The 26,451-nt window shown below is 41.1% G+C and overlaps 1 protein-coding gene across 1 annotated transcript in view; it reads left to right on the plus strand.

Moving 5' to 3' along the window:
* Positions 1-26,451, plus strand: part of LOC145415046 (uncharacterized) — a 1,008,740-nt gene that overhangs the window by 734,650 nt on the left and 247,639 nt on the right. The window contains exon 12 of the mRNA XM_080284461.1: positions 477-664. Coding sequence (XP_080140587.1) covers positions 477-664 — 188 coding nt within the window. The remainder of the gene's footprint in view (positions 1-476; positions 665-26,451) is intronic.

A 26,451-nucleotide genomic window follows, 5' to 3' on the forward strand; every position in this document is an offset into this window, starting at 1 on the left:
GCTTTTATGTGTGCCAGAAAAATTATTATGGTAGCCTTGGATGGAGAGAGATTTTTTTTTTTTCTGTACTTAGTTTATTCAGTTTTGATAACTTTTAAATGTAGCAGTAACTCAGCAGTATCTGGTATATTTATGAGAAAGGGAAAATTAATAAGGTGGTAGATTGTTTATACCTAATGAAAAGGAACACTAATAAGAAGGTTAGTTGTTTACAACAATTTGTCAGTTCTCTTTCAGATTTAAATATATACTGTATTATTGCAGGGACTTTTGTATTGGTCCATACTTAGAATCCGACCAGGTTGATAACTTTAAGAAACTGATTGCATGTTGGATTATACACGTTTATTTTTTTTTTCCCCCCTCAGACATGTCAGCTGGTGTAACTTCTGAACAGTCATCATCCTTGACCACCTCCACTTCCACCACATGCGTGCAGTCTCCCACCCTCTCTTCCACACCTGGCCTCACTGCAGCCACTACCACTATATCCTCCACCACACTGCCCAACCCATCGTCATCCTCTTCCACCTCCTCTTCCACCTCAACATCTACCTCCTCCTCTTCCTCTGTGAGTGGAGAGGTGTTGGACATGTTACTTCAGCTCCCTGCAGTCAAGTTCCTCACTCGCTCGGACTTCTTCAACGTCCTCCACATGAATGATGTAATATTTGGTGATATATATTTATTTTGTTTTGCCTACAGATTAACTCAGTATATAATAGTAGCAGTAGATGAGTATAAGAGTAAGAATATAATAGTAGCAGTAGATGAGAGTATAAGAGTACTTGTACAGGTGTAACTAATTCAGTACAGGGTATTTTAATTTTTCTGAAAAATACAGGGTGCTTCAAAAAACTATCACATGGAAAATACTTCAGTATCTTACTTCTCTTTGCAACTCACTGAAACAACAACAAAACTTCCTCTAGAGTAATGAACAAGTAGAGACTGACTCATTGAACATAATTTGTTATCAGGATCTGCTGTACCGGTACACTCAATTTGTTTCACTAAAAATGTTAGTCCTACCCGTGAGTTCACATTTTTTAAAGCATCCTGTAATTTTTGGCATAAAGGATTTCATACAGCATTGTAATTTTGCACCCTGTAAACTCAGCCATCCATGATTTGTTTAAGTGTAACAAATCATATTTATCTGGCAGCTGCCTGCATTTTTTTTTTTTTTCTCCAATGCAAGGAAGAAAAAACCAAAGACCAGGAGCCTGCAAACCATTCCTTCCAAGAAAAAACAATACAGTAGAGAGCCAAATTCAAGATCTGTTCATTTTGAGTGGACACATCTACCACTGCCCAGTATCTGAATGTTAATAAGCTTCAGACTGAGGGGACAAGAATCTTTATTCTCTCTGACAAGGAGATAATATTTTCACCCCTGTTTGTTTGTTTGTTTGTTTGTTTGTTTGTTTGTTGGCAGGATTACTCAAAAACTAAAAGAGAGGTTTGGACCAAATTTGGTGGCTAGATAGCCCATGTCCCAGGGAATAATCAGTTAATTTTGGGCCTGATCTGAATTGTGTTAAAGAGTCTGGATCCAGAAAACACTTTCGTGAAACCCTGATCAGTGATGAGAAACCATAACCCATTATGAAGACTGGTTTGGAAATTACGTTGCCTTTGTCGGAGAGATGCTCTCCACTGAGTGCCCTTCTAATTATACCTTGGTCCCAATTAATGCTCCTATATGGTGGATGTATGAGCGTGTGCTATTTGATATTGCTGTAATTGATACACATAACTTATGGGGGGAAATTCATTTGGTGGATGAGTGACTCCAACTTTAGGGGTGAAACTTTTAAACACTGATAAATACCCCTGTCCTTAATAATGTATACGTACATACACACACACACACACACACACACGTGTCCACCTACTGTACCCTCAATGAACTGGTCTAAACTGGTTCACTGCCTCTCTCTCTCTCTCTCTAACATAAATAATACAAAGTAATACTCACCTTAATCACACTAAAATCATGCAGGAGTGGCTGAAAGTGTTATTTTATATTATATTGTGAATTATTGTGATAAAATACAAGTGATTTAGTGATATTTTTGCGATAAGCAGTGAGGTCATGTGCTAAGCGCATTAGCTAGCAAACATTTTTGCGGTTGCAAACTGTGCAGCTATGCTGTGAAATGACTCATAAATGACATTATATCAGTAAGTTTTATAAACGTAAGTGGTAATAAAAGTCTCATGAAGTTTTATAAAGTTTGTAATGCTTTTCCTCACATTGCTACTGTTTCGCTGGTTTAGCGTAAACAATGTGGAATATCGCAATAAAATCATACGAGACTGACTAGAAGCATTTTTTTTTTTCTTATTATTGTAATTATTGTGATGAGATAATGTGCCAGTAACCCCATTTTGTATGAAAAAAATCTTGTGACTTGGTGGAATTTTCCACCTCATTGGGCTATTTGCCATGTCAGACAGTCAAAACACACCTTGTATTCTCTCAGATTACTCTTCAGGCTGGGAGTACCTACAGTCATGCAGTTTGTTGCAAATGATAGTAAAAAGATTGAAGCTTGTCTGACAAAAATTTTAGCTTATAAGATTAAGGATAAGTGGGTTAAAACATGAGTTGAAAACATATTTTTTTTCCTTTTTCTCCACACTGAGCACATACTGTAAGTTGTTGTAGTGGCCACTGCAGCCAAAGGGTTAAGGCATCTACAGCAGCCAAGATAAGGCTGATCTGCATCATGGAGGGTTCTCCTGGTGTTGCTGGCATCGGTGTAACCTCCTCTTGACTCACCTACCGCAATGCATCCTCGATAGATGTTGCAGTAATCTCATCTTCTGTTGTGGTGGCTTCACCGTCATTGTTGATTTCAGACGTTGTGGATATTAACCCCTAGGGTGGTAGGTGGTGGCGACCATCATCCACTCACTTGATGTAGTGCTGCCTACTTCTTCCTTATCCTTTATTATACTTTTTCTGTGCCTGCCCTCCTCCCTTCCTATATCTCCCATCTTTCCTGTCACTTCTTATTGCTCTTCATTCCTTTACAGGTGGCTTTACATTGAGTGACAAGCCAAATGGTTTCCTGTAAGCCAAGAAACCATTTACAATGCTGGGTGGTAACCATATAACCAACCCATATGTGCTCCCTACGTGTCAACAAGTGGGTTAGTGGAGGGTTAGTGCCCCTCCCCATAAAACCAATAACTCAGAGTCAAATGGCCACCCCTTAAGGGATTATGGCATCTGGCAATAGATAGATAGATAGGAACGCAATTCTCCAGCCTCGACTTCCATCCAGGACGCGAAAACAGGCCTATTTTTCGACTAGCCAAAGATTAAAAGTTTTAGGCCCGATTTATAGAGCTTGAATTTATACACCTGAAAACGCAAACCCCACCCTACTAGACCCAATAGTTACTGAGCTATGGCCTGTCAAATTTATAATAGTTACCCGTCATGGCCCCAGCGAGAAAGAAAATACGCCGCTCGCACCTATTTTCTTTGCAAAAATACGTACAAAGTCACCAAAATCAATTTTTTTTCTGGTGTGTACAGATGTTATAAACCATTGTAATGTGCTTAGAAAAAAATAAAATGGTGACATTCCCCCCCTCCAATAAATATCTATCTATCTATCTATCTATAGCCCGACGCCTTAATCCCACAAAGGGTGGCCGCAGACAAAACGCCTCCAAGTCACTCTGTCACCCACCATTTGACTACCCTCCCCGCAGCACCCCCCCCCTCCCTCATATACCTCTCAACTCCATCCTTCCACCTCATCCTCGGTCTACCCCTCCCTCTCCCTCCCTCCACCTCACCTACATACACCCTCTTAGTCAGTCTTTCCCCTTCCCCTTCCCTCCGAGCTATCAAATCTAGCTCAGTGTATTTCTCCTAATCTTCTCAACCACATCCACATCCACCCCACAACGTTCCTTCACTTCTTCATTCGTCAACCTGTCCCTCCATGTCACTCCACATGCTCCTCTCAAGTAACTCATTTCCACTGCTCTCACTCTTGACTTGTTCCCCTCTTGCAAGGTCCACGCCTCGCTTCCATACGTCAGGGTAGGGATCACAATACCATCATGCGGTGACTTCTTAACTTCCATACTCACCTCCCTATTTCTCATCACTGCTTTCAGTGTACCAACAACCTTCCTTCCCTGCTGTACCATTTCACGTACTTCATCCCCCAAAGTTCCATCCTTACTCATCACACTACCCAAGTACTTGAATGCACTCACATTCCCTCCCCTCCCCTCCCCTCCCCTCCCCTCTCCCTCCCTCCCCTCCCCTCCCCTCCCCTCTCCTCCCCTTCCCTTCCCTCCTGTCCCCTCGCCTAACATCCCCTCCCCTTTCCCCTCCTCCCACCCCACCCAGCCAAGCTATCAAATCTAGCTAGGGAAAATGGTCATGAATCACCCCAATAAAAATATGATAAATAGTAAAAATTATCCTCCCCTCCTCCTCCTCCTCCCCATACCTCCAGTCCCCTCCCTCCCCTCCCTTTCCCTTCCCTCCCCTCCTCTCCTCCCCTCTCCTCCCCTCCTGTCCCCTCCCCTCCTCTCTGAGCTGTCAAATCTAGCTAGTTTTCGTTTCAATTCGTTTTTGAAGGCTCTAACATGCTTGCATGTGTCGGCATAAAATAAAATATCTTTTTCGAGTGGGTTTCGAATAAAGACAGCCAAAATAATTGTGATCTGCATATCTGTATGCAAAGACACAAATAAATTACAGGTAATGATTCAAAAACGCGCCATAAAGCGTAAAAAATACGCAAAATATTCAAGGCCGGGGAAGTAAACATACTGCGTGCTAGGGGATGGGGGTAGGGGGATGTGGTGGGAAGTGGTAAGGCCAGGAAGGGGTGTATGGAGATGGAAGGATGGGAGAAGACCACCACAAGACACAAAGGAAGGGCCCCAGTGAAGTAGAGGGACATGGAGGGAGGGTAGAGGGGAAATACCCTCCCCCCCCAGTATTGGGGGGATCCATGAGGAGGGGGTGGGAGGGGTGGTTTTGGTGGTGGTAAGAATGATGGGAGGTAGTGTAGTAACAAGGTAGTGGGGTAGAGGGTCGTTGCCGAGAGGGACGTGGGGAGTACACCCCCCACCGCGTGGTTATGGGCCTGGGTCCCCCTTCTGGTGTGTCCAACACTTAGTTCTGATTGGTTAGAAGCCATCTACGTCACAGCTGGGGTGGAGCCATTTGCCGCCAGTTTTTTGTGGATGATGCACAGTCGGTGTGGCTTGTCCTTTTAAGATATAATGCAAAAAGCTCGATCAATGAGCTTAGTACTTTAAGGGTTAAGAGACAGTTTGCACTATTTGGGAGTTGTGCTACATAGATCACGCACTAATTGAGACCAAGGTGTATGTGCTTTGACATTCCTGTTCCCTTATTTTCTGTTGCATTGTTCATACAGTATGTATTCATAATGCCTGGCAAAACCCTCTCCTGCTTAGAAAAGGCAGGAATTCTGTTTCTATATAGTAACAGCATACCCTTGTGTGAAATGTCTACTTGTTCTTCATGTAATCATACTCGGTCATGAAGTTGAAAAATGTCTGTGAGTAGGATGGTGTGAATGTTGATCAGAGTCAAGTGATGATCTTTGAGTGAGATAATGACTCAGTGTGAATGAAGAGAGACTTGAATTAGGGGATGAATTTCAATATTTCAGTGTGTTAGAAGAGAAATAGAGATAACTGTACAAAGGAAGTGGAGATTATAGTGGTACCGGGATGAAAAGTTGCTGGTGTTATGTGTTGATACTAAACTGAGGTCTGAGTAAGGAGGCTTAAAGAGAATTGCATGAAGTTGTAAATGGCACCAAAAAAGAATGTGTGTAGAGTACGAGTACATAGAGTGGATAGGATTAGAAACATTGTGATTAGCAGAAGGTAAGTATGGAACGTTCTTGACTATAGGATAGAAAAAGAGTGTGCTTTTGGATGTAAATGCCATATAAAGAGAATGGATGCAGTTAAGTTGGTGAATGGTGAAAAGGACATATATAAATGAGTTTGAAAAGGAGAAGGAGAGAGAGGAGAGACTGATTCTCTCTCTCTCTCTCACACACACACACACACACACACACACACACACACACACACACACACACACACACACACACACACACACACACACACACACACACACAGCAGCCGGAGACAGCAGACGTCCTAGCCATCGCTCCTAACCTTGAGTAGTTTCAGGAATTTTGTCTGTCCTGTCTCCTAGGGTCTTTCTTTAAATTTAAAATAATGAAAGTTAGTAGACTACCAAAAATGTAAAGATTTGTTGCCTATAGTATACATGAATGTTTGTGGTTTATTAGGTAACAGCTGTTTTGGTACTTTACCGGTACATTAAACATGGCCTAAAATGTAAACATTGAGGGAATGGAATTTCAAGGATTTGATGCTAATACCAATGTCATGGACCTGGTGAAAACATTAATTATGAGGATTAGTGAACTCGAAAAGAAAGTAGAGAATCTAGTGATAAAGGATGTGTCAGTAAATATGGAAACCACCATACAGAGTCTGATCCAGTCCAATGAAGCAGCCAATGAAGAGATTAGGAATTTGAAGCGGGAAAATGTTGAACTGAGGAGGAAACTAGAAGAGAGTACTAATAAAATGGAGAAGGTGAGTAATGTATTAGAAGAACATAAGGCAAAGTGGGCACACGTAGAAGAAGAACAGAAAGAAGTGGTCAGCTTAAGAGAGATCATCCAGGAAGAAAGGGAAATGAACAAGAAAGAAATGGAAGAAAATGTAGTGAAAATACTGAAGAAAAAAGAGAAAATAGTGAGAGAAACTGTAGAAAGGAACAGATGTGTGGTAGTATTTGGAAACAGGGAAGAGGAAGCAAAGGTTAGGTTCGTAAGACTCGAGAGAGACACGAACATGGTGAGAGGAATATTAGGCAAGATTGACCCCGAAGGAGACAAGTGGGTAAAAGAAATTGAGGAAGTAAGGAGGATAGGGCCTTATAAGAAAGGGGAAACAAGACCAATGAGAGTCAAGTTTACATCAGAAAGTGTAATAAATGAGATACTTAAAGTGACCTGGAAATTAAGCAAAGAGGCAGGGATGGAAAATATTATAATAAGAAAAGATCTGAATGAAGAAGAAAGAGAAGTTTTAAAATCATTAAAGGAAAAAGTAAAGGAAAAAAATGATAAGAGGGCAGAGGAAGAACGTAATACTTTTTTTTGGAGAGTATTGGATATGAAAGTAAGGAAATGGTATTTAAGGAAATAGAAGTGAAGGAAACTTGGGGGGATGGTTGTGAAAGATCAGAAGTTGAGGAAGTGGTACGGACAGAGAGTAGGAGAGAAGAGGGTATTAAAAACGCCAAAAATAATTTGAAGGTGATATATACTAATGTTGATGGTTTCATATCGACAAGGATCGAAATTAATGATTTCTTGAGAGAACATGAACCTTTGTAGAGACCAAATTAAGAGAAGATATTGATGTTCATTTGCGAGATGGTAAATACAAACTATGGAGAAAAGACAAAAGAAAAAAAGGGAGGAGGAGTGATGATAGCAGTGAAGAACAACATAAATGTAGATACTGTGGAAATGGGAGAAGGCAGGGCTGAAGTGATATATATGAAATTAGAAACTGGAGAGAATGTTAAGAGAGATATGGCGGTAGGGTATGTTCCCCCAAAGACGAGAGCATGGAAGGATGATGAATACCATGAGATGTTGTCAGATATGGCTAGCTACTTGCAAAAAATAATTGAGAAAAGCAATAATATAATTTTGGTGGGTGACTTTAATTGTAAAGAGGTGAACTGGGAGGAATGGTACTCGGGAGGCGGCGAGGATTCGTGGGGCACTATGTTATTAAATATAATAATGAATAATGTGATGATGCAATGGGTCAAAGAAGAGACACGGTTTCGAGGTGAGGACACACCAGCAAGGTTGGATTTACTGTTCACCAAAGAACCCGATGTAATAGAATCATTAGAATATCTCTGTCCTTTGGGAAAAAGTGATCACGTGGTCATTGAGTTCCAGATGTTAATAGGAAACGTCGAGCCAAGAGACGAGCTTCATAGACAGGGAAGATACAACTTTGGCTAAGCAAATTTTACAGGATTGAGAAACTTTTTTGAAAATGCGGATTGGAGAAAATTTAGAGAAACAAGAGAGATACAGAGGAAGTGGGATATCTTTCTAGACCTCTATAATTTGGGAGTGGAAAAATTTGTACCAAGAGTAAGAGGGAAACAAAACAGGAAAAAGGAGTGGTTTAATAGAAGGTGTATGATAGCAAAAAAAGAGAGAGATAAGGCGTGGAACAATTGGAGAAAGAGAGGTAACAACAGAACAAAGGAAGAATATAAAAGAACAAGAAATGAATACACAAGAATACGTAGAGAAGAAGAAAGGAATTTTGAAAAAGGTATAATTGACAAATGCAAGGATGAACCCAAACTGTTTTATAGATTTGTTAATGGCAAACTGAAACAAAAGGAAGGAATCACCAAGCTGAAAGTAGAAGGAGAGGTCTTTAAGGATGCGGCAATGCAAGCAGAAATAATGAACAAACGTTTCCAGTCAGTTTTCACTAAAGAAAAGGAGCTTGTGGAAGGGGAGGGAGTGATTAGAAATGTTCCGGTGATGAAAGATATAAAAGTGGAGGTACAGGAAGTGTATAAATTACTGGAAACTCAAGATGTAAGGAAAGCCCCAGGACCTGATGGAATTTCCAATTGGGTACTGAATGAATGCAGAGAACAACTGGCGGATAAAATTCACAGCTTAATTGTATGCTCACTGGAAGAGGGGAAAGTGCCAAAAAAATGGAAGAGGGCAAATGTGGTACCAATTTACAAGGGAGGAAACAGGGAAGAACCCCTGAATTATAGACCAGTGTCTCTAACCAGCATGGTCGCAAAATTGTGTGAGAGAATCCTGAAAGACAGATGGATAAATTATCTGGAAGAGATGAATATTTTGGCTGAATGTCAGTTTGGATTCAGAAGTGGAAGGTCATGTGTTTCAAACTTGTTGAGCTTTTACTCAAGAGCGATTGATGTGGTACAGGAGAGAGATGGTTGGGTGGATTGTGTGTACTTAGACTTAGAGAAGGCCTTTGACAAGGTACCTCATAAGAGACTAATGTGGAAACTAGAATATATTGGAGGACTAAAGGGGAAACTTCTGGAATGGATGAGAGACTTTCTGAGAGACAGACAAATGAGGACAGTAATAAAGGAAAAGATGTCTGGATGGAGGGAAGTAACAAGTGGAGTCCCTTAAGGCTCAGTGTTGGCGCCAGTAATGTTCCTGATTTACGTAAATGATATGGTAGATGGAGTGAACAGTTATGCAAGTCTGTTTGCTGATGATGTAAAGATCTTGAGGAAGATAGAGGCTGAGGAGGATTGTAAAATACTGCAGGAGGATTTGGATAGGATACACAATTGGAGCCGTACGTGGGAAATGAAATTTAATGTAAAGAAATGTAAAATATTGGAAATGGGTAAAAGTACCAGGAGACCATCACTGAATTATTTTTTGGGTAATGAATTAATCACAAAAAGGAGAGAAGAGAAAGATTTGAGAGTGCTGGTCCAAGATTGTTTGTCACCAGAAAAGCACATTAACAAGATAGTTGGAGAGACTTATAAGCTCTTGACTAACATTAGAGTAGCATTTCATTATATGGATGAGGAAATGATGAAAAAATTGATAGTGGCCATGATCCGCCCCAGGTTAGAATATGCAGCGGTAGTGCGGTCCCCACACAAAAAGAAAGATATAAACAAGATTGAGAGAATACAAAGAACAGCAACCAAGATGGTCCCCAGTCTGACAGACCTGTCATACAGAGAGAGGCTGGAAAAACTGGATTTGCCTTCGTTAGAGGAAAGGAGAAAGCGGGGAGACATGATTGCGGTGTTCAGGACCATGGTGGGAGTAGATAAAATTGACAAAGAGGATCTGTTTGTATGGGATAAGAGAGCAACAAGAGGACATGGAATGAAATTGAAAAAGTCAAGCTGCTTGAAGGATATCAAGAAATATAGCTTTCCTTACAGAAGTATAGACTTATGGAATAGCCTGGACAAAGAGATCGTTCAGTCTAAAAACTTAAACGAGTTTAAAGCTAAATTCGACTTATTGAGAAACAGCGACGGAAACCCACGAGCATAGTACATTCCGTGTATATCACAATTGTTTATATTAGGTAAATACATATGTATGTGGAACGACTTAGACAAAGAGGTGGTGCATGAGAAAAACATTCATGTGTGTAAAGGTAGACTTGATAAATGTGGATATGGAGACAGGACAACACGAGCATTGCTCAATTCCTGTATACTACAAATAGGTAAATACACACACACACACACACACACACACACACACACACACACACACACACTCACACACACACACACACACAAAAGGGGAATGTGCCTCAAGAATGGAAGAGGGCAAATGTGGTACCAATTTATAAGTGAGGAAACAGGGAAGAACCTCTGAATTACTGTATAGACAAGTGTCCCTAACCAGCATGGTCGCAAAATTGTGTGAAAGAATTCTGAAAGATAGATGGATAAAATATCTGGAAGAGATGAATATTTTGGCTGATAGCCAGTTTGGATTTAGAAGTGGAAGGTCATGTGTTTCCAGCTTGTTGAGTTTTTACTCAAGAGTGATTGACATGCTACAGGAGAGGGATGGTTGGGTGGTTTGTGTGTACAGGTATTTAGATTTGGAGAAGGCCTTCGACAAGGTACCCCATTAGGGACTAATATGGAAACTAGAGCATATAGGAGGACTGAAGGGGAACCTCCTGGAATGGATGAGAGGCTTTTTGAGAAACAGACAAATGAGGACAGTAATAAAGGATAGGATGTCTGGATGGAGGGAAGTAACAAGTGGAGTCCCACAGGGCTTGGTGTTGGCGCCAGTAATGTTCCTGATTTATGTAAATGATATGTTAGACGGAGTGAATAGTTATGCAAGTCTGTTTGCTGATGATGCAAAGATCTTGAGGAAGGTAGAGTTTGAAGAGGATTGTAAAATGCTGCAGGAGGATCTGGATAGGATACATGATTGGAGCCGGATGTGAGAAATGAAATTTAATGCAGAGAAAGGTAAAATATTGGAAATGGGTAAAAGTAGCAAGAGGCCATCATTGAATTATTTGGTGGGTAACGAACCAATCACAAAAGCGAGAGAAGAGAAAGATTTGGGAGTACTGGTCCAGGACAGTTTGTCATCTGAGAAACACATTAACAAGGCAGTTAGTGAGACGTATAAACTCCTGACTAATATAAGAGTAGCTTGTCATTATATGGATGAGGAGATGATGAAAAAATTGATAGTGGCCATGATTCACCCCAGGTTAGAATATTCAGCAGTAGTGTGATTCCCACAGAAAAAGAAAGGTGTAAATAAGCTTGAGAGAATACAAAGAACAGCAACCAAAATGGTTCCCAGTCTGTCAGATCTGTCGTACATTGAGAGGCTGGAAAAGCTGGATTTGCCTTCCTTAGAAGAAAGGAGAAAGAGAAGCGACATGATTATGGTGGGAGTAGATAAAATTGACAAAGAAGATCTGTTTTTGTGGGATAAGAGAGCAACAAGAGGACACAGAATGAAACTGAAGAAACCAAGCTGCTTGAAGGATATCAAGAAATATAGTTTTCCTTATAGATATATAGACCTGTGCAATAGCCTGGACAAAGAGGTCGTCCAGTCTAAAAACTTAAACGAGTTTAAAGCTAACTTTGACTTACTGAGAAACAGAGACAGAACCCCACAAGCGTAGCTCATTTTCTGTATATCACAATTAGGTAAATACAACTAGGTAAATACACACACACACACACACACACACACACACACACCTTAACTACAAAAAGAGCAACTGTGATGACCTAAAGAAATACTTCTTAGAAATAGATTGGGAAAAAGTGCTTCGAGGACAAGATTTAAATGCTATATATAGAAAATTTTGTGAACTTTATGAAATAGGAGTCCAAAATTACATCCCTCAGAGTGGAGGGGAAATTGTTGACTGTTGTGAAGAGTATGTACGAGGGAGCTAGGGCTAATGTGCGAATGGATGGTGAGCTGAGTGAGTTCTTTGATCTCAGCGTGGGACTGAAACAGGGTTGTGTGATGTCTCCATGGCTGTTTAATATATACATGGATGGGGTTGTAAAGGAGGTGCAGGGTAGGGCAGTGGATGTGGGGGTGGCTGTAATGAATGAGGGTGAGATTTGGAAGCTTCCGGTGTTGCTGTTTGCTGATGATACAGTGCTGTTGAGTGAAGATGAATGGAAGTTGCAAGGTTTGGTGAATGAATTTCGGACAGTGTGTAGGAGGAGGAATCTGAAAGTTAATGTAAACAAAAGTAAAGTTATGGTGTTTGAGAGGAATGAAGTCACAGAGTGTGCAGTGAGGTTGGATGGTGAGGATATGGAGAATGTGAGTGCATTCAAGTACTTGGGTAGTGTGATGAGTAAGAATGGAACTTTGGGGGATGAAGTGCGTGAAAGGGTACAGCAGGGAAGGAAGGTTGTTGGTACACTGAGAGCAGTGATGAGAAATAGGGAGGTGAGTATGGAAGTTAAGAAGTCACTGTATGATAGTATTGTGATCCCTACCCTGACGTATGGAAGCGAGGCATGGACCTTACAAGAGGGGAACAAGTCAAGAGTGAGAGCAGTGGAAATGAGTTACTTGAGAGGAGCATGTGGAGTGACATGGAGGGACAGGTTGACGAATGAAGAAGTGAAGGAACGCTGTGGGGTGGATGTGGATGTAGTTGAGAAGATTAGGAGAAATACACTGAGGTGGTTTGGACATGTGGAGAGAATGGAGAATGAAAGACTGACTAAGAGGGTGTATGTAGGTGAGGTGGGGGGAGGGAGAGGTAGACCGAGGATGAGGTGGAGGGATGGAGTTGAGAGGTATATGAGGGAGGGGGGGGTGAGTTGGGGGGAGGGTAGTCAAATGGTGGATGACAGAGCGACTTGGAGGTGTTTTGTTTGCGGCCACCCTTTGCGGGATTGGGGCGTCGGGCTATAGGTAGATAGATAGATAGAACAAAGAAGCAGAAATGAATATAAAGAAATGGTTTAAAAGAATGTAAAATAAAAAAAAGAGACTTGTTGTGGAATAGATACAGAAGACAATAGTGAGAGGGCTTATAACAACTATAAACAGGCAAGAATAAGGAGAGAAGCCCAAAAACAGTTTGAGGAAGACATGATAAATAAAATAAATAAGAATTACCAATCAGTTTTTACAGAAGAAACTAATTTTGAGAGGGATGATATGGATCATAGATGCCCAGACATATTAACAGATATACAAATATCAGAAAAAGAAATACAAGAGAAGTTAAGTAGATTAGACAGAGGAAAAGCAAGTGGTCCTGATGAAATTTCATGTTGGGTGCTATATGAATTTGCAGAGGAGTTAAGTAGACCATTATCTTTAATATTCAAGGAATCCTTCGGTCAGAGTAAACTACCTGATATTTGGAGGAAAGCAAACATTATTCTCTTATTCAAGAAAGGGAATAGACAAAATCCACTCAGCTACTGACCAGTATCACTGACCAGTGTTGTAAGTAAGATACCGGAAAAGCTGATAAGAAAAGTTTGGGTAAACCATCTAGAACACAATATAACAGAAAGGTAATTTGTTTTCAGAAAGGGAAAATCATGCGTTATTAATCTGTTAAACTACCATGACAGAGTTGCAGAAACATTACAGAAAGAGAAGGGTGAGTGGACAGTATCTGTCTAAATTTCAAGAAAGCATTTGACAGAGTACCGCACCAAAGACTTTTATGGAAACTGTATCATCAACAAGGAATCCGAGACAGTCTGTACCGTTAGATGCAAGATTTTCTAAGAAAAAGGGAAATGAGAACAGTACTAAGGGGAAATTACAGTAAGACATCACTATAACGGACTAATTGGGGCCAAAACCATGCCGAAAAATGCAAAATTCTAATAAAAGTGATATCCGGACTTCCCCCTGCTAGTCCAGACTTAAAAGCGACATCCGAACTTCCCCCTGCTAATCCGGACTTTTTGCGATATATCAGACATTAGTCCGGATTGTATGAACAGTTTTTAAACTGTTTTGACTACCACTGTGGTACTGTACTGTGCTATAACTTTACTACATTAATCAGATGGTGTAATATATATAATAATACTGTACTGTTCACTGATAAACATGTCTTTTATTTACCCTATTGTGGTGAACATAGCTGAAGTGGTCAGCCAGTCCAGACTTCTTCTGGCTTTATCGGACTTTTTGAGATATACAGGTATAGGAATTTAGTCCGGTAGCTCCTCTAGTCCGATAAAAGCGAATTCCGGTCTATTGAAGTTCGTTATATCGAGATTTTAATGTACCCATCATGGAGGGAAGTGACTAGCAGAGTTCCACAGGGCTCAGTGCTAACACCAGTTATGTTTTTAGTGTCTACCTATCTATTGCCAGACACCTCAATCCCGTTTGGGGTGGCCACAAACAAATTGCCTCCATGTCGCCCTGTCCCTCCATTTCACTGCCTTGCTCCCAACTCACACCCCCCTCTCTCATATACCTCTCCACCCCATCCCTCCATCTCATCCTTGGCCTCCCCCTCCCTCTTCCCCCCTCCACCTCACTCACATACACTCTCTTCATCAGTCTCTCACCCTCCATCCTCTCCACATGGCCAAACCACCTCAGTGTGTTCCTCATAACGCTTCCTATCACATCCACATCCACACCACAACGCTCCTTTATATCCTCATTCGTCAGCCTGTCTCTCCATGTGACTCCACAGGCTCCTCTTAAATAACTCATTTCCACTGCTCTCACTCTTGACTTGTGTCCTTCCAACAACGTCCAAGCTTCACTTCCATACGTTAGAGTTGGTATCACAATACTGTCATATAGTAACTTTTTCACTTCCATGCTCACTTCTCTGTTTCTTATCACTGCTTTCAAAGAACCAGCAACCTTTCTTCCCTGCTGAACCCTTTCAAGCACTTCACCCTCCAAACCTCCATCCTCACTCATCACACTACCCAAGTTCTAATACGTACTCACATTTTCCAATTCCTCACCATCCAGCCTTGCTGTACATTCACTGACTTCACCTCTCTCAAAGACCATCACTTTACTCTTCCCTACATTCACCTTTAGATTCCGTTTCTTACACACTCTCCTAAACTCATCCACCAAGCCTTTCAGCTCCCCTTCGTCTTCACTCAACAACACAGTATCATCTGCAAACAACAGTACAGGGAGTTTCCAAACACTATCCTCTCTCACCAGGGCCACTCCAACATCCACTACCCTACCTTGTACCTCTTTTATTACCCCATCCATGTACAGATTGAACAGCCATGGAGACATGACACATCCCTGTTTCAACCCAACCTTCAAAGAGAAAAATTCACTCAGTTCACCATCCACACGCACTGCAGCCTTAGCACCATCATACGGGCTCTTCACACCATTCAGCAACTTCCCATCTACTCCATATATTCTTAATACTTTCCACAATCCTTGTCTATCCACCCTGTCATATGCTTTCTCCAAATCCATGAAAGCCACATACAACTTCTTTCCCTTCTCTAGAAACTTTTCCACTAAAAATCTAAGAATGAATATCTGATCTACACAACCTCTTCCCTTCCTAAAGCCTCCCTGTTCTTCTCCAACTAATTCCTCTGTTCTTTCTCTAACTCTGTCAATAAGAATCCTACCATATACTTTTCCTATTATACTAAGAAGACAGATGCCCGTATGATTACCACACACTTCTTTTTCCCCTTTCCCTTTGTACAGGGGAGTAATTATACCTGACTTCCATTCCTCCGGGACTCTACCTTCCTCCCTGGCTAATCTGCACATCTTCCACATCCATTCTACTACTATCTCTCCCCCATGCTTCAGCATTTCACCACACACTCCATCAATTCCTGGGGCTTTCCCCGATTTAACTTTCTTCATTGCTTCCACAACTTCTATCCTACTGATTTCTTCCTGTCTTCTCACCTCCCTCCTTCTCCCAGCCATTTCCCAGCCACTTATACTCACATTACTTCCATCCTCTATGTTCAACAATTCCTTAAAGTGTTCTCTCCATCTGCTCACTTTTTCTCCCTTCTCCACTAGTAATCTACCATTTTTATCTTTCACTCCCCTGCTAACCTCACTTCCACCCTGTCTTACTCTCTTCACCTCTTTCCAGAACATTTTCTTACATTCCCTCCACTTTACACTCAAATTCCTTCCAAATTCCTCATCCACTCTCTTCTTTTTAGTGTACAGTATATAAATGACATAGATAGTAATATTGGAAATGAAAGCTATCTAACTATGTTTGCTGATGCAAAAATACAAAGGAGAATTACTAACACAGACTCTTGTAAAGAGCCACAAGAAGGATTAAACTACATGGCAAATAGAATTCATTGTGGACAAATGTCATGTAATCAAGTTTGGTACAAGTGGGAGAAGATGAGATTGGGATTATAAGTTAGGAAGTAAAACCCTACACGTATCAGAAAGAGAGAAGGTCCTAGGTGTGATTATCAATAACAGACTATCTCCAGCTGACCAGATAAGTGAGAAGGTACAGAACATGTATGCACTGCTTGCAAATATGAGAATAGCATTCACATACATAAATGAAGACGTTGAGAAAGATAACATCATTCATCAGACCAACCCTGGAGTATGCATCAGTAGTCTGGAATCCTCATCTCAGAAAACACATGGATAAGATTGAAAAAGTTCAAAAGGCTGCTGCAAGATGGGTACCAAGCTTAAGGGATGTAAGCTATGAAGAAAGACTAGAAAAAAATGAATCTGCCAACACTACAGGAGAGAAGGAAAAGAAGAAACATGATTATGCTATATAAATGCATATCAGGAAAGGAGAAAATAGACATAAATGAATGTATAACCTATGGGGAAGCATCAGCAAGAGGACACTGCAAAAAACTGTATAAAAAGAGAGGTGATAAAGATGTAAGGAATGGAATGGAGAGGTATATGGGAGGGGAGGGTGTGAATTGGGATCAGGGCAGTGAAATGGTGGGGGACAGGGTGATGTGTAGGCGATCTGTTTGTGGCCTCCCCGTATAAGGGATTGAGGCATCTGGCAATAGATAGATAGATAGAAATTCAGTTTCCCAAATAGGGCAGTAGATCAGTGGAATGCACTACCAAATGAAATAGTGTGTGCCAAAACAAATCATAAATATAACCCCTCCGTGGCCAACGACGTCAAATGACGTTTAGCTGATCAGTGGCCGCAGGCGTTGTTTGAGCGCAGCCTATAAAAAACTGCAAAAATTTTTGGGAAGTGAATGAACATTCTGAACATCTTCATACTGACCTACACTACACTCCCATACACCTCATCAAGCAGTTCAAAGCCTGCTGCTATAATGAGTGGATTTTCAATTGTTTTGCTCCTAGCCATGCCTAAACAACCACAACTACACCCATTATCTCAACCTGGGCAGAACATATCATCTTTGTCCTCTCTTACAAAACAAACACAACCACCTGTTTACGATTATGAAGTAATACAGACACATACAAAAAAGACATGATAATAAGTGAAAAATACATTATTGTCTTGGTATCTTTACCTATTTGCTCAGGTTTTCTGTAACGGTTTGGATCATGATGCAATGCAACTTGTAGAAAATTGCGAAAACCTTCGGGATGTGAACGAAAATCTGGGACATGAGACTGACCTTGACTTCACCCTCTCACATATCATCTGTCAGTTCACCACCTGCTGTCATGACAAGTGGATGTACGATTTTTTCGCTCATAGCCATGCCTAAAAACACATAGTTACACCCATTATCTCTTCCCAGACAGAAAATGCAATCTTTTTCCTCCCTTACAAAACACATATACCTACCCTGTTTACGAGACAGCAATATATATTGCGAAAATAAGAAGGTAAAATGATAAAGATGAACGTAAAATGATAGAGAAAGATGAACATGTTATTACGGAAAAAATCGTTTTCTCCTGTCTGTAAACTTATTTATTTCTGCTTTGTATCTGTATTCTTAATAATCAGACTTCTGAAACTGCATTACGATTCTATTTTTAGCCATGCTCGTGGTGTGGGAGCTCGAAGTTGCGACTCAACTTCCACTTTGCTAATTGGATCTGACCCTCCACTTTATTCTCTTGTGGCAGAGTCTAGCCTTGGAGGACGTGCAGTTTTCTCATTTAGGACCAAAAATTCAACTCTTTCACTCCCTTTTCCAAGCATGGGCACAACGATAACATAAAAAATAATTCGAAACTACCATTAACATGTTTTATATAAAAAAAGTGAAAAAGTATTCATAACATTTTTTTTCCAGCCAGTCCTAACAGATTATGTACTGAAATCATTCGATATCATCATAGCTCATATATGCACAATATTTCAGCACCATTTGCATTATTTTGGGAGGTAAATAAAAAAAACAACACCTGCACAGTTGTGTTGCGGCAGCACCCCTGGACGGTGATATCGGTTGCCGATATTTCTGCAACTTCCACGCTCCATTGCAAGCCATAAAATAAGTCTAGGAAGCTGGGATTTGCACTGGTAGGTGCATCTGAACTTTCTCTTCAATTTGGCAAAAAAAAAAAATCAATTTTCGAAACTTCAGAAAATGGCCCCGGTGTTGGCCTGGCGTGCACGGAAAATTCTGGGACTTTGGCCATGGAGGGGTTAAGGAGATATATGATGAAAATGATTTAAGACACGGGCCAGTACAAGCTTGACTCATTCCTGTAAAGATATAGTTAGGTAAGAACAGTTACATAGGTAAGAACACACACACACACACACACATGAAACACATATGTACACATACACAATCTTTCCATCACTCATAAATACGCACGTGCATGTGTACACATATTGGGAATGGCCGAGGGGGTCTCTAGCAGATGCCAGGTAAAATACCAAGCCAGACAGCATGACATCACCGGGCTGTTGGCAGGCAAAAATGTTCACGTGACATAATTTCCACCCAGATGCCTACATTTTGTCTGGATATAATGGAAGAATGTATGTACAATGGTTTTGAACAGTCAGACCACAGTGTCCGGGTAATGGATTGTCCTGGTAATGGATTATTAGGGTAACAGACATCAGGCTATTAGAGGGATTACTGTACGCAGATGGATGTTTACATCAGACGGGTTGAAAGGTTGGCTCTGGTAGCATCATGAGCGGCAGGTGCCTGGTGGTAGACTGGACAAGTGTGGCAGACAACAGGGTGTGCACCACTGTAGAAAAAAGCATTGTCCACCCAATGGGGACTTGCATGTATGGAACCTACAACATCTAGAGCTTTTTTTTTTTTTGAGGAGGTTGTGCCATGTTCAAAGCAATGGCATGTGTAGCACTTAAGAATGGGAAAAACATAAGTCCCTATGGAGTAGCATGAGTGGCTGATGATGACCTGCTCCAGCAAGTGGCCCCTGAATTTGAGTCACACCACCCTGGCAGCCACTGGGTTCTCATCACCATGAGGGTGGACCATGAGGCAGGTAACCTCCACTTGCTGGGAGGAATAGTTGCCAAGACATCAGGAGCAACAGGCCAAATTGTTCCATAGGAAAACTTGCCACTGGATCTTGAGTGAGCCAACCAGCACCTGACAGCCCGGTCCTTCAGCTGGGTGAGAGAATCAGGTGGCACAGTCATCTTGGCCACATCATCAGCAGATACAAAAAATATAATAGCTGGCCCTTTACCCAAAACCCTAATTGACCTCCTCAGTATAGTACTTATCTAACAGAGACTTGTTGATGGCATCTGACAGCCTGCAGGGATTTAAAAAAACAAGAGCGTTATCAGCTGACCTTCCAATGTAAGCAAGGGTCCTTGCTTCGCTGGCGACACTGTCATCTGAGTAGGAAGGCTCCACCCACATCACTGGCCGCAGAGATTGTCCTCACTTGCAAGGGACATTGACCACCCCGGCAGCAGAAGTGAAGTCCATCTGGATGTCCTCAGTGGCGAGACCGGTCACAGAATATTCCATGCCAGGCCCAACACCTGGCCAGCACACACTTGCGTTTTAAATGGGAACACTGAGGTATCACTGCACAATATACCAGTACAAGGTGGTTGTGATGGTATAGATGGGTTGAGCACCTGAGACCAAGACAATTAGCAACATTACTGAGAGGCACACATCTGACGGGGACTGGGTCTAGACAGCATTGAAAGAATGTGACTGGCTCTTACCTCGGACTGAACAGAATTTATTGTTTGTGTTATGTTTTGGTGAAATAGGCTGTTGTCCTTACTGGAAAACCTCCGAAGGCTAAGTATTATCAAGATAAAGTTGACATGTGGTAGCAAATAAAAAAAGTGCAGTATTTATTTGGCTGCATTTATGAAAAACATGATTGCCGACGACAATATACAGTACACCCGTGATATAATGAACTAATTGGTACCAGACCCTTGATGTTAAAGCTAATACAATTGTTTGTTAAAGCAGAACATCATGCTGTTCATTGATTACCCAGGCCTTTTGGCTTCTGCTGAACAAGGATTGTTAAATATAGAGCATTGTAAGGCCATACAGTCATACACAGTAATGTACAGCTAGGTCTAAATGGCTCTTTATCTTAATTAATGCTCTATTTATGGCTCCTCTCATGATGCTGGTCACCCAGAAACTGATGTAGTGTTCTGCTATATATGGAGGTGCTTGTGTGTGTGTGTTCTTACCTAATTGTTCTTACCTAATTGTATCTTTACAGGAATGAGTCAAGCTCGTATCCCGTGTCTTAAACCATATTTATCGTACATATCCTTAAATTTGTGAATTGTTTTGGCACACACTATTTCATTCGGTAGTGCATTCCATTGATCAATTGCTCTGTTTGGGAAACTGAATTTCCTTACGTCTTTATCACCTCTCTTCTTATGCAGTTTTTTGCAGTGTCCTCTTGCTGATGCTTCTCCATATGTTAAGTAATCATTTATGTCTATTTTCTCCTTCCCTGATATGCACTTATATAGCATTATCATGTCACCTCTTTTCCTTCTCTCCTGTAGTGTTGGTAGATTCAGTTTATTTAGTCTTTCTTCGTAGCTTAGGTCCCTTAAGCTTGGTATCCATCTTGTAGCGGCCCTTTGAACTTTTTCAATCTTGTCTATGTGTTTTTTGAGATGAGGACTCCAGACTACTGATGCATATTCCAGGGTTGGTCTAATGAATGATGTTATTATCCTTCTTAGCATGTCTTCATTTATGTATGTGAATGCTATTCTCATATTTGCAAGCAGTGTATACATGTTCCGTACCTTCTCGCTGATGTGGTCAGCCGGAGATAGTCTGTTATTGATAATCACACCTAGGTCTTTCGCTCTTTCTGATGTGTATAGGGTTTTATTTCCTAACTTATAATCCCAATCAGGTCTTTTTCCACTTTTACCAAACTTGATTACATGACACTTGGCCACATTGAATTCCATTTGCCATGTACTACTCCATTCATGAAGTTTATTTAATTCTTCTTGTAGCTCTTTACAAGAGTCTCTGTTAGTAATTCTCCTTTGTATTTTTGCATCATCTGCAAACATATTCAGATAGCTCTCATTTCCAGTGTTACTGTTTATATCATTTATATACACTAAAAACATGATTGGTGCCAGCACTGAACCCTGTGGTACTCCACTAGTCACTTCTTTCCATGATGAGTAGTTTCCTCTTAGTACTGTTCTCATTTCTCTTTTTATGAGAAAGTCTTGCATCCAACAAAACAGTTTGCCTCGAATTCCTCCTTGATGGTACAGTTTCCATAAAAGTCTTTGGTGTGGTACTGTGTCAAAAGCTTCTTGAAATCTAAATAGATACTGTCCACCCATCCTTCCCTTTCCTGTATTGTGTTTGTTACTCTGTCATAGTAGCTCAACAGATTAGTAACACATGATTTTCCTTTTCTGAAACCAAACTGTCTTTCTGTTATCATACTGCGTTCTTCTAGATGATCTACCCAAGCTTTTCTTATAAGCTTTTCTAATACCTTGCTTACAACACTGGTCAGTGATACTGGTCGGTAGTTGAGTAGATTTTGTCTATTTCCTTTCTTGAACAAGGGGACAATATTTGCTTTTTTCCAAATATCAGGTAGTTTACCTTGACTCAAGGATTTCTTGAAAATTAAAAATAATGGTTTACTTAACTCCTTTGCACATTCTCGTAGTACCCAACGTGTGTGTGTGTGTGTGTGTGTGTGTCACGCTGGTTGATGTTTCCAGCGCATCCATTCTTTTACCGAATGAAAATTTGTTAAATGAACCTAACATTTGGTCAGCTCAAGGTGGTAATTAAAACCAAACTTCATTGAAAGAGGGTTTACTGTAACCGATAAACCAATTTCTGTATCTGATGCCCAACTGACGTGTGATTTTGTTTCATTCTTCGCATCTAAGATATCTCACACATGAAATGAATCAGAGCACTTCTCTCAGTGAGGAAATCTCAGTTGAATTCAAATCACGGTGCATAAGGGGTCACGTGCTTTCATCATTTTGTCCATTGGATGTAAACAAAGTTAAATGTCATCTCAGCGATCTTAATAAAACATGTTGCCCACTTGATCTGTTTAATTTGTCACAATTACCAGGTGTGTATGAACATGCAGCAGACTTTACAAGGTCTATACAGAAAATATCCGACCTTTGGCTCTAAAAAGGTAAATAGCTAACCTGTTGAGCTAGGATGCTAATACCTCTCAAAGCAGATCCCTTCTGACTTGACACACACAACCTAGTGTTCTTTCCACTGCCTGAAACATTTTTCAGAGTTGGTTATTGGTATCTCCTGGAGGTGCATCATTGCATTTGTCGTGATCTCTTGACTGAGATGAACATAGCACAGAACATGTTTGAGTGTGCAGATCACAATCCAGACTTTCTGAAGACTTTTATCACTTGGAGATGAGACTTGGGTGTACAGGTACAACCCAGAAACCAAAGCACAGTTGCTCCAGTGAAGGCATGCAAGGTCACCTTAGCCGAAAAAAGCACGACAGGTCTGCAGCAAGGTGAAATGCCCTCACATGTTAACATTTTTTTTTACCACCATGGTGTTGCGCACCTTGAAACACACCAGAAGGTCAGACTGACAACAGATATTACTACCTCAACGTTATCTGTCATCTCTGTGATGCAGTTCAGTGGAAGAGACCAGACCTTTGGAAAGCAGCAAGTTGGAAGCTTCACCATGAAAATGCCCCTGCTCATTTTTCTCATCAGATTCAGGAATTTCTGCCCAAGTACAACATCCCGCAGGTCCAGCAGGCTCCATACTCACCACACAGGGCTCTATGTGACGTTTGGTTATTCCCCAAGCTTGAAACTCTGCTGAAGGGTTCCTGATTTGAGATGAGAGGAGAGATTATGATGAATGCAATGAAGCACCTGCAGAAGATGCCAAAAACTGGCTTTGAAAAATTTTCAGGCAGTGGAAAGAATGCTGGGCTTCATGGGTCAAGTCAGGAGGGGCCTACTTTGAGGGGGAATTAATGCCCTAGCTCAACAGATTAACTATTTATTTTTTTAGAGCCTAAGGTCGGGTACTTTCTGGAAGGACCTTGTATTTGTAAAATCGTAAACAGATGCTTCTTAGGAGGCAACTTTGTGCAGTTCGAGAAGTGCCTTGTTCCAGCCCTTACTTAAGAATCCTGGTTTTGGTGTTGAGAGCATGTTAAACTATCACCCTGTCCCCCAGTTTTTCTTTCTTGTCCAAGATTATTCAGTAGGCTGTACAAGATCAACTTGTACCATTATTGGAATGAAACAGAGTTGTTCTTCCTGTTCATTTGGCACATAGGAAATACATATCAACTGAAATTGCATTAATGAAGATCCATGACAGCTTGGTTCTGAACACCTGCAGCAGGATGTCCTCTGTATTGGTTCTGTTGTGTCTGATGGTTTTGACACAGCAGATCAAGAACTACTGGTAAATGACATGCTTTTTCATGGTGTCAGTGATGTTCTTCCTTTCCTTAGATTGGATCCATCTGACAGATCCCAGAGAGTAGCTGTGGACAACACTTACTCATGCTCAGTTTCCCTTCTGTTTGGAGTTCCTCAGGGATCTGTTTTAGGTCCTGTGCTGTTCACAGTTTATATGAATAGTTTATCATCTCTACTTGAAGGACATAATGTATCCTGTCATTTTTATGCTGATAACACTCTGCTTTATGTTAAGATAACAGATATCAATGATACCAAGAGTAAACTGGAATCCCTGAGGACTGATATTAAAATCTGGGTGGCAAAGAGGAGACTTAAGCTGAATAATGGTAGAACAGAAATAATCATTATTTGAGGAGACAGGACAGGTGATGGTGCTGATAATGGCCCTGGCTTTGAAGATTAGTGAGTCACAACTTTATGCAGCTAATTTTGTTCAAAATTTAGGTGTATATTTTAATTTAAAACTAAATCATAAAGAACACATGAATCACATTGTTAAAGGTTGTAATCTGCACAACAGAAACCTTTACTCTACGAGACAGATGCTCAACAGACATTGCCTCTTAACACTGGTCTGGGCTATGGCCTTGTTTCATGTTGATCATTGTGATTAGTTAAGGATTGGTTGCCTGAATAATCTATGAAGGAAGGTTCAGCCAGTGTTGAACAGAGCAGCAAGGCCTATCTTTGGCCTTCACTTAACCCCTGCTGCACTAATTCATACCAACCTGGTTACTTTCCCTGAGTCATTGTTTTCGGACTTTTTTTTTTTTTAATATTAAGTTGATTTTTTGTAATCATATCAAGCGTTTTTGAGCTAGAACTCTTCATCACCCTCATCTTTTTGTAATTTACGCCTCTTGGGTGGGTGTGAGGATAGCGATAAGTCATCAACACTGCAGGAAGTAGACAGACGTGAGTTCGCCATTGCTGGACTACAAACGAGAACTGAATTATTAAATATGCAGTATTTGGCAACTGTGGTGTGGTAGGGCTTGGCAACTGCTCTGATGGCATAGAGGGAGACTCAATGTTCCCATGGAAACCACTGATGCTTCCTCACGCTTGAAATTATGGCGCAATGACCCATTGCCTCGTATGAGGTGATCAGTGCGGCCTGGGGTGGCCTGCATATCGTCTCACCTGCATATCACAGTGAGCGCGGCGGGGGTTAAGAACCCTGATCATCTCATTTCTGATCGAGTTGCACTGGTTGCCAGTAAGGGCTAGAATTGAATTTCATCTGTGACATACTGCTTTCCAGGTTCTCAAATTTGGTGAACTAAAGTATCTTGTTAAATTGTTAAAACTTCAGTCATCATGCCCATGTGTGATATTAAGAGAAGGCAATTCCTTGCACCTTGATGAGCCTGCAGCCGCTCATCAGTCACCATTCTCTGACCGGTCTTTTTCCTATACGCCCCTAGGTTTTATAATAAATTGCCATAATTCATGAGGCAATTGACTTCTGCTGAATCTTTTGAAGGGTAGCTCAAAAGCATTCTCTTTTAAAGAAGCTATGATTTAGGGAGACGTGTTGTGGCAGACAATTACCTGGTTTATTTGCTGTCACTGGTTTTTCTGATGAAGTCTGTATTGTATATGAGTGATGTTGCAATTCTTGTGGTGTAAAAATGTAAATGAGTGTTGAGCATTACTAAATTCTATAGAAAGAAGTGGCACTTTTAAGAAACAAAAGACCTGATTATTATATTATTATTATTATTATTATTCTATCTATCTATTAATTGCCAGACGCTTCAATCCTGTTTGAGGTGGCCACAAACAAATCGCCTCCAAGTCGCCCTGTCCCCCGCCATTTCATTGCCCTGCTCCCAACTCACACCCCCCTCTCTCACATACCTCTCAACCCCATCCCTCCATCTCATCCTCGGACTCCCCCTCCCTCTTCCTCCCTCCACCTCACTCACATACACTCTCTTCGTCAGTCTTTCACCCTCCATCCTCTCCACATGGCCAAACCACCTCAGTGTGTTCCTCATAACACTTCCTATCACATCCACATCCACACCACAACGCTCCTTTATATCCTCATTCGTCAGCCTAGTCTCTCCATGTGACTCCACAGGCTCCTCTTAAATAACTCATTTTCACTGCTCTCACTCTTGACTTGTGTCCTTCCAACAACGTCCAAGCTTCACTTCCGTACGTTAGAGATGGTATCACAATACTGTCATGTAGTAACTTTTTCACTTCCATGCTCACTTCCCTGTTTCTTATCACTGCTTTCAAAGAACCAGCAACCTTTCTTCCCTGCTGTACCTTTTCAAGCACTTCACCCACCAAACCTCCTTCCTTACTCATCACACTACTCAAGTACTTAAACGTACTCACATTTTCCAATTCCTCACCATCCAACCTCGCTGTACATTC

This window comes from Coenobita brevimanus, chromosome 101, assembly GCF_032717465.1.
Source record: "Coenobita brevimanus isolate Jiangsu-jjx chromosome 101, ASM3271746v2, whole genome shotgun sequence".
In the NCBI taxonomy this organism is placed as follows: Eukaryota; Metazoa; Arthropoda; class Malacostraca; order Decapoda; family Coenobitidae; genus Coenobita; species Coenobita brevimanus.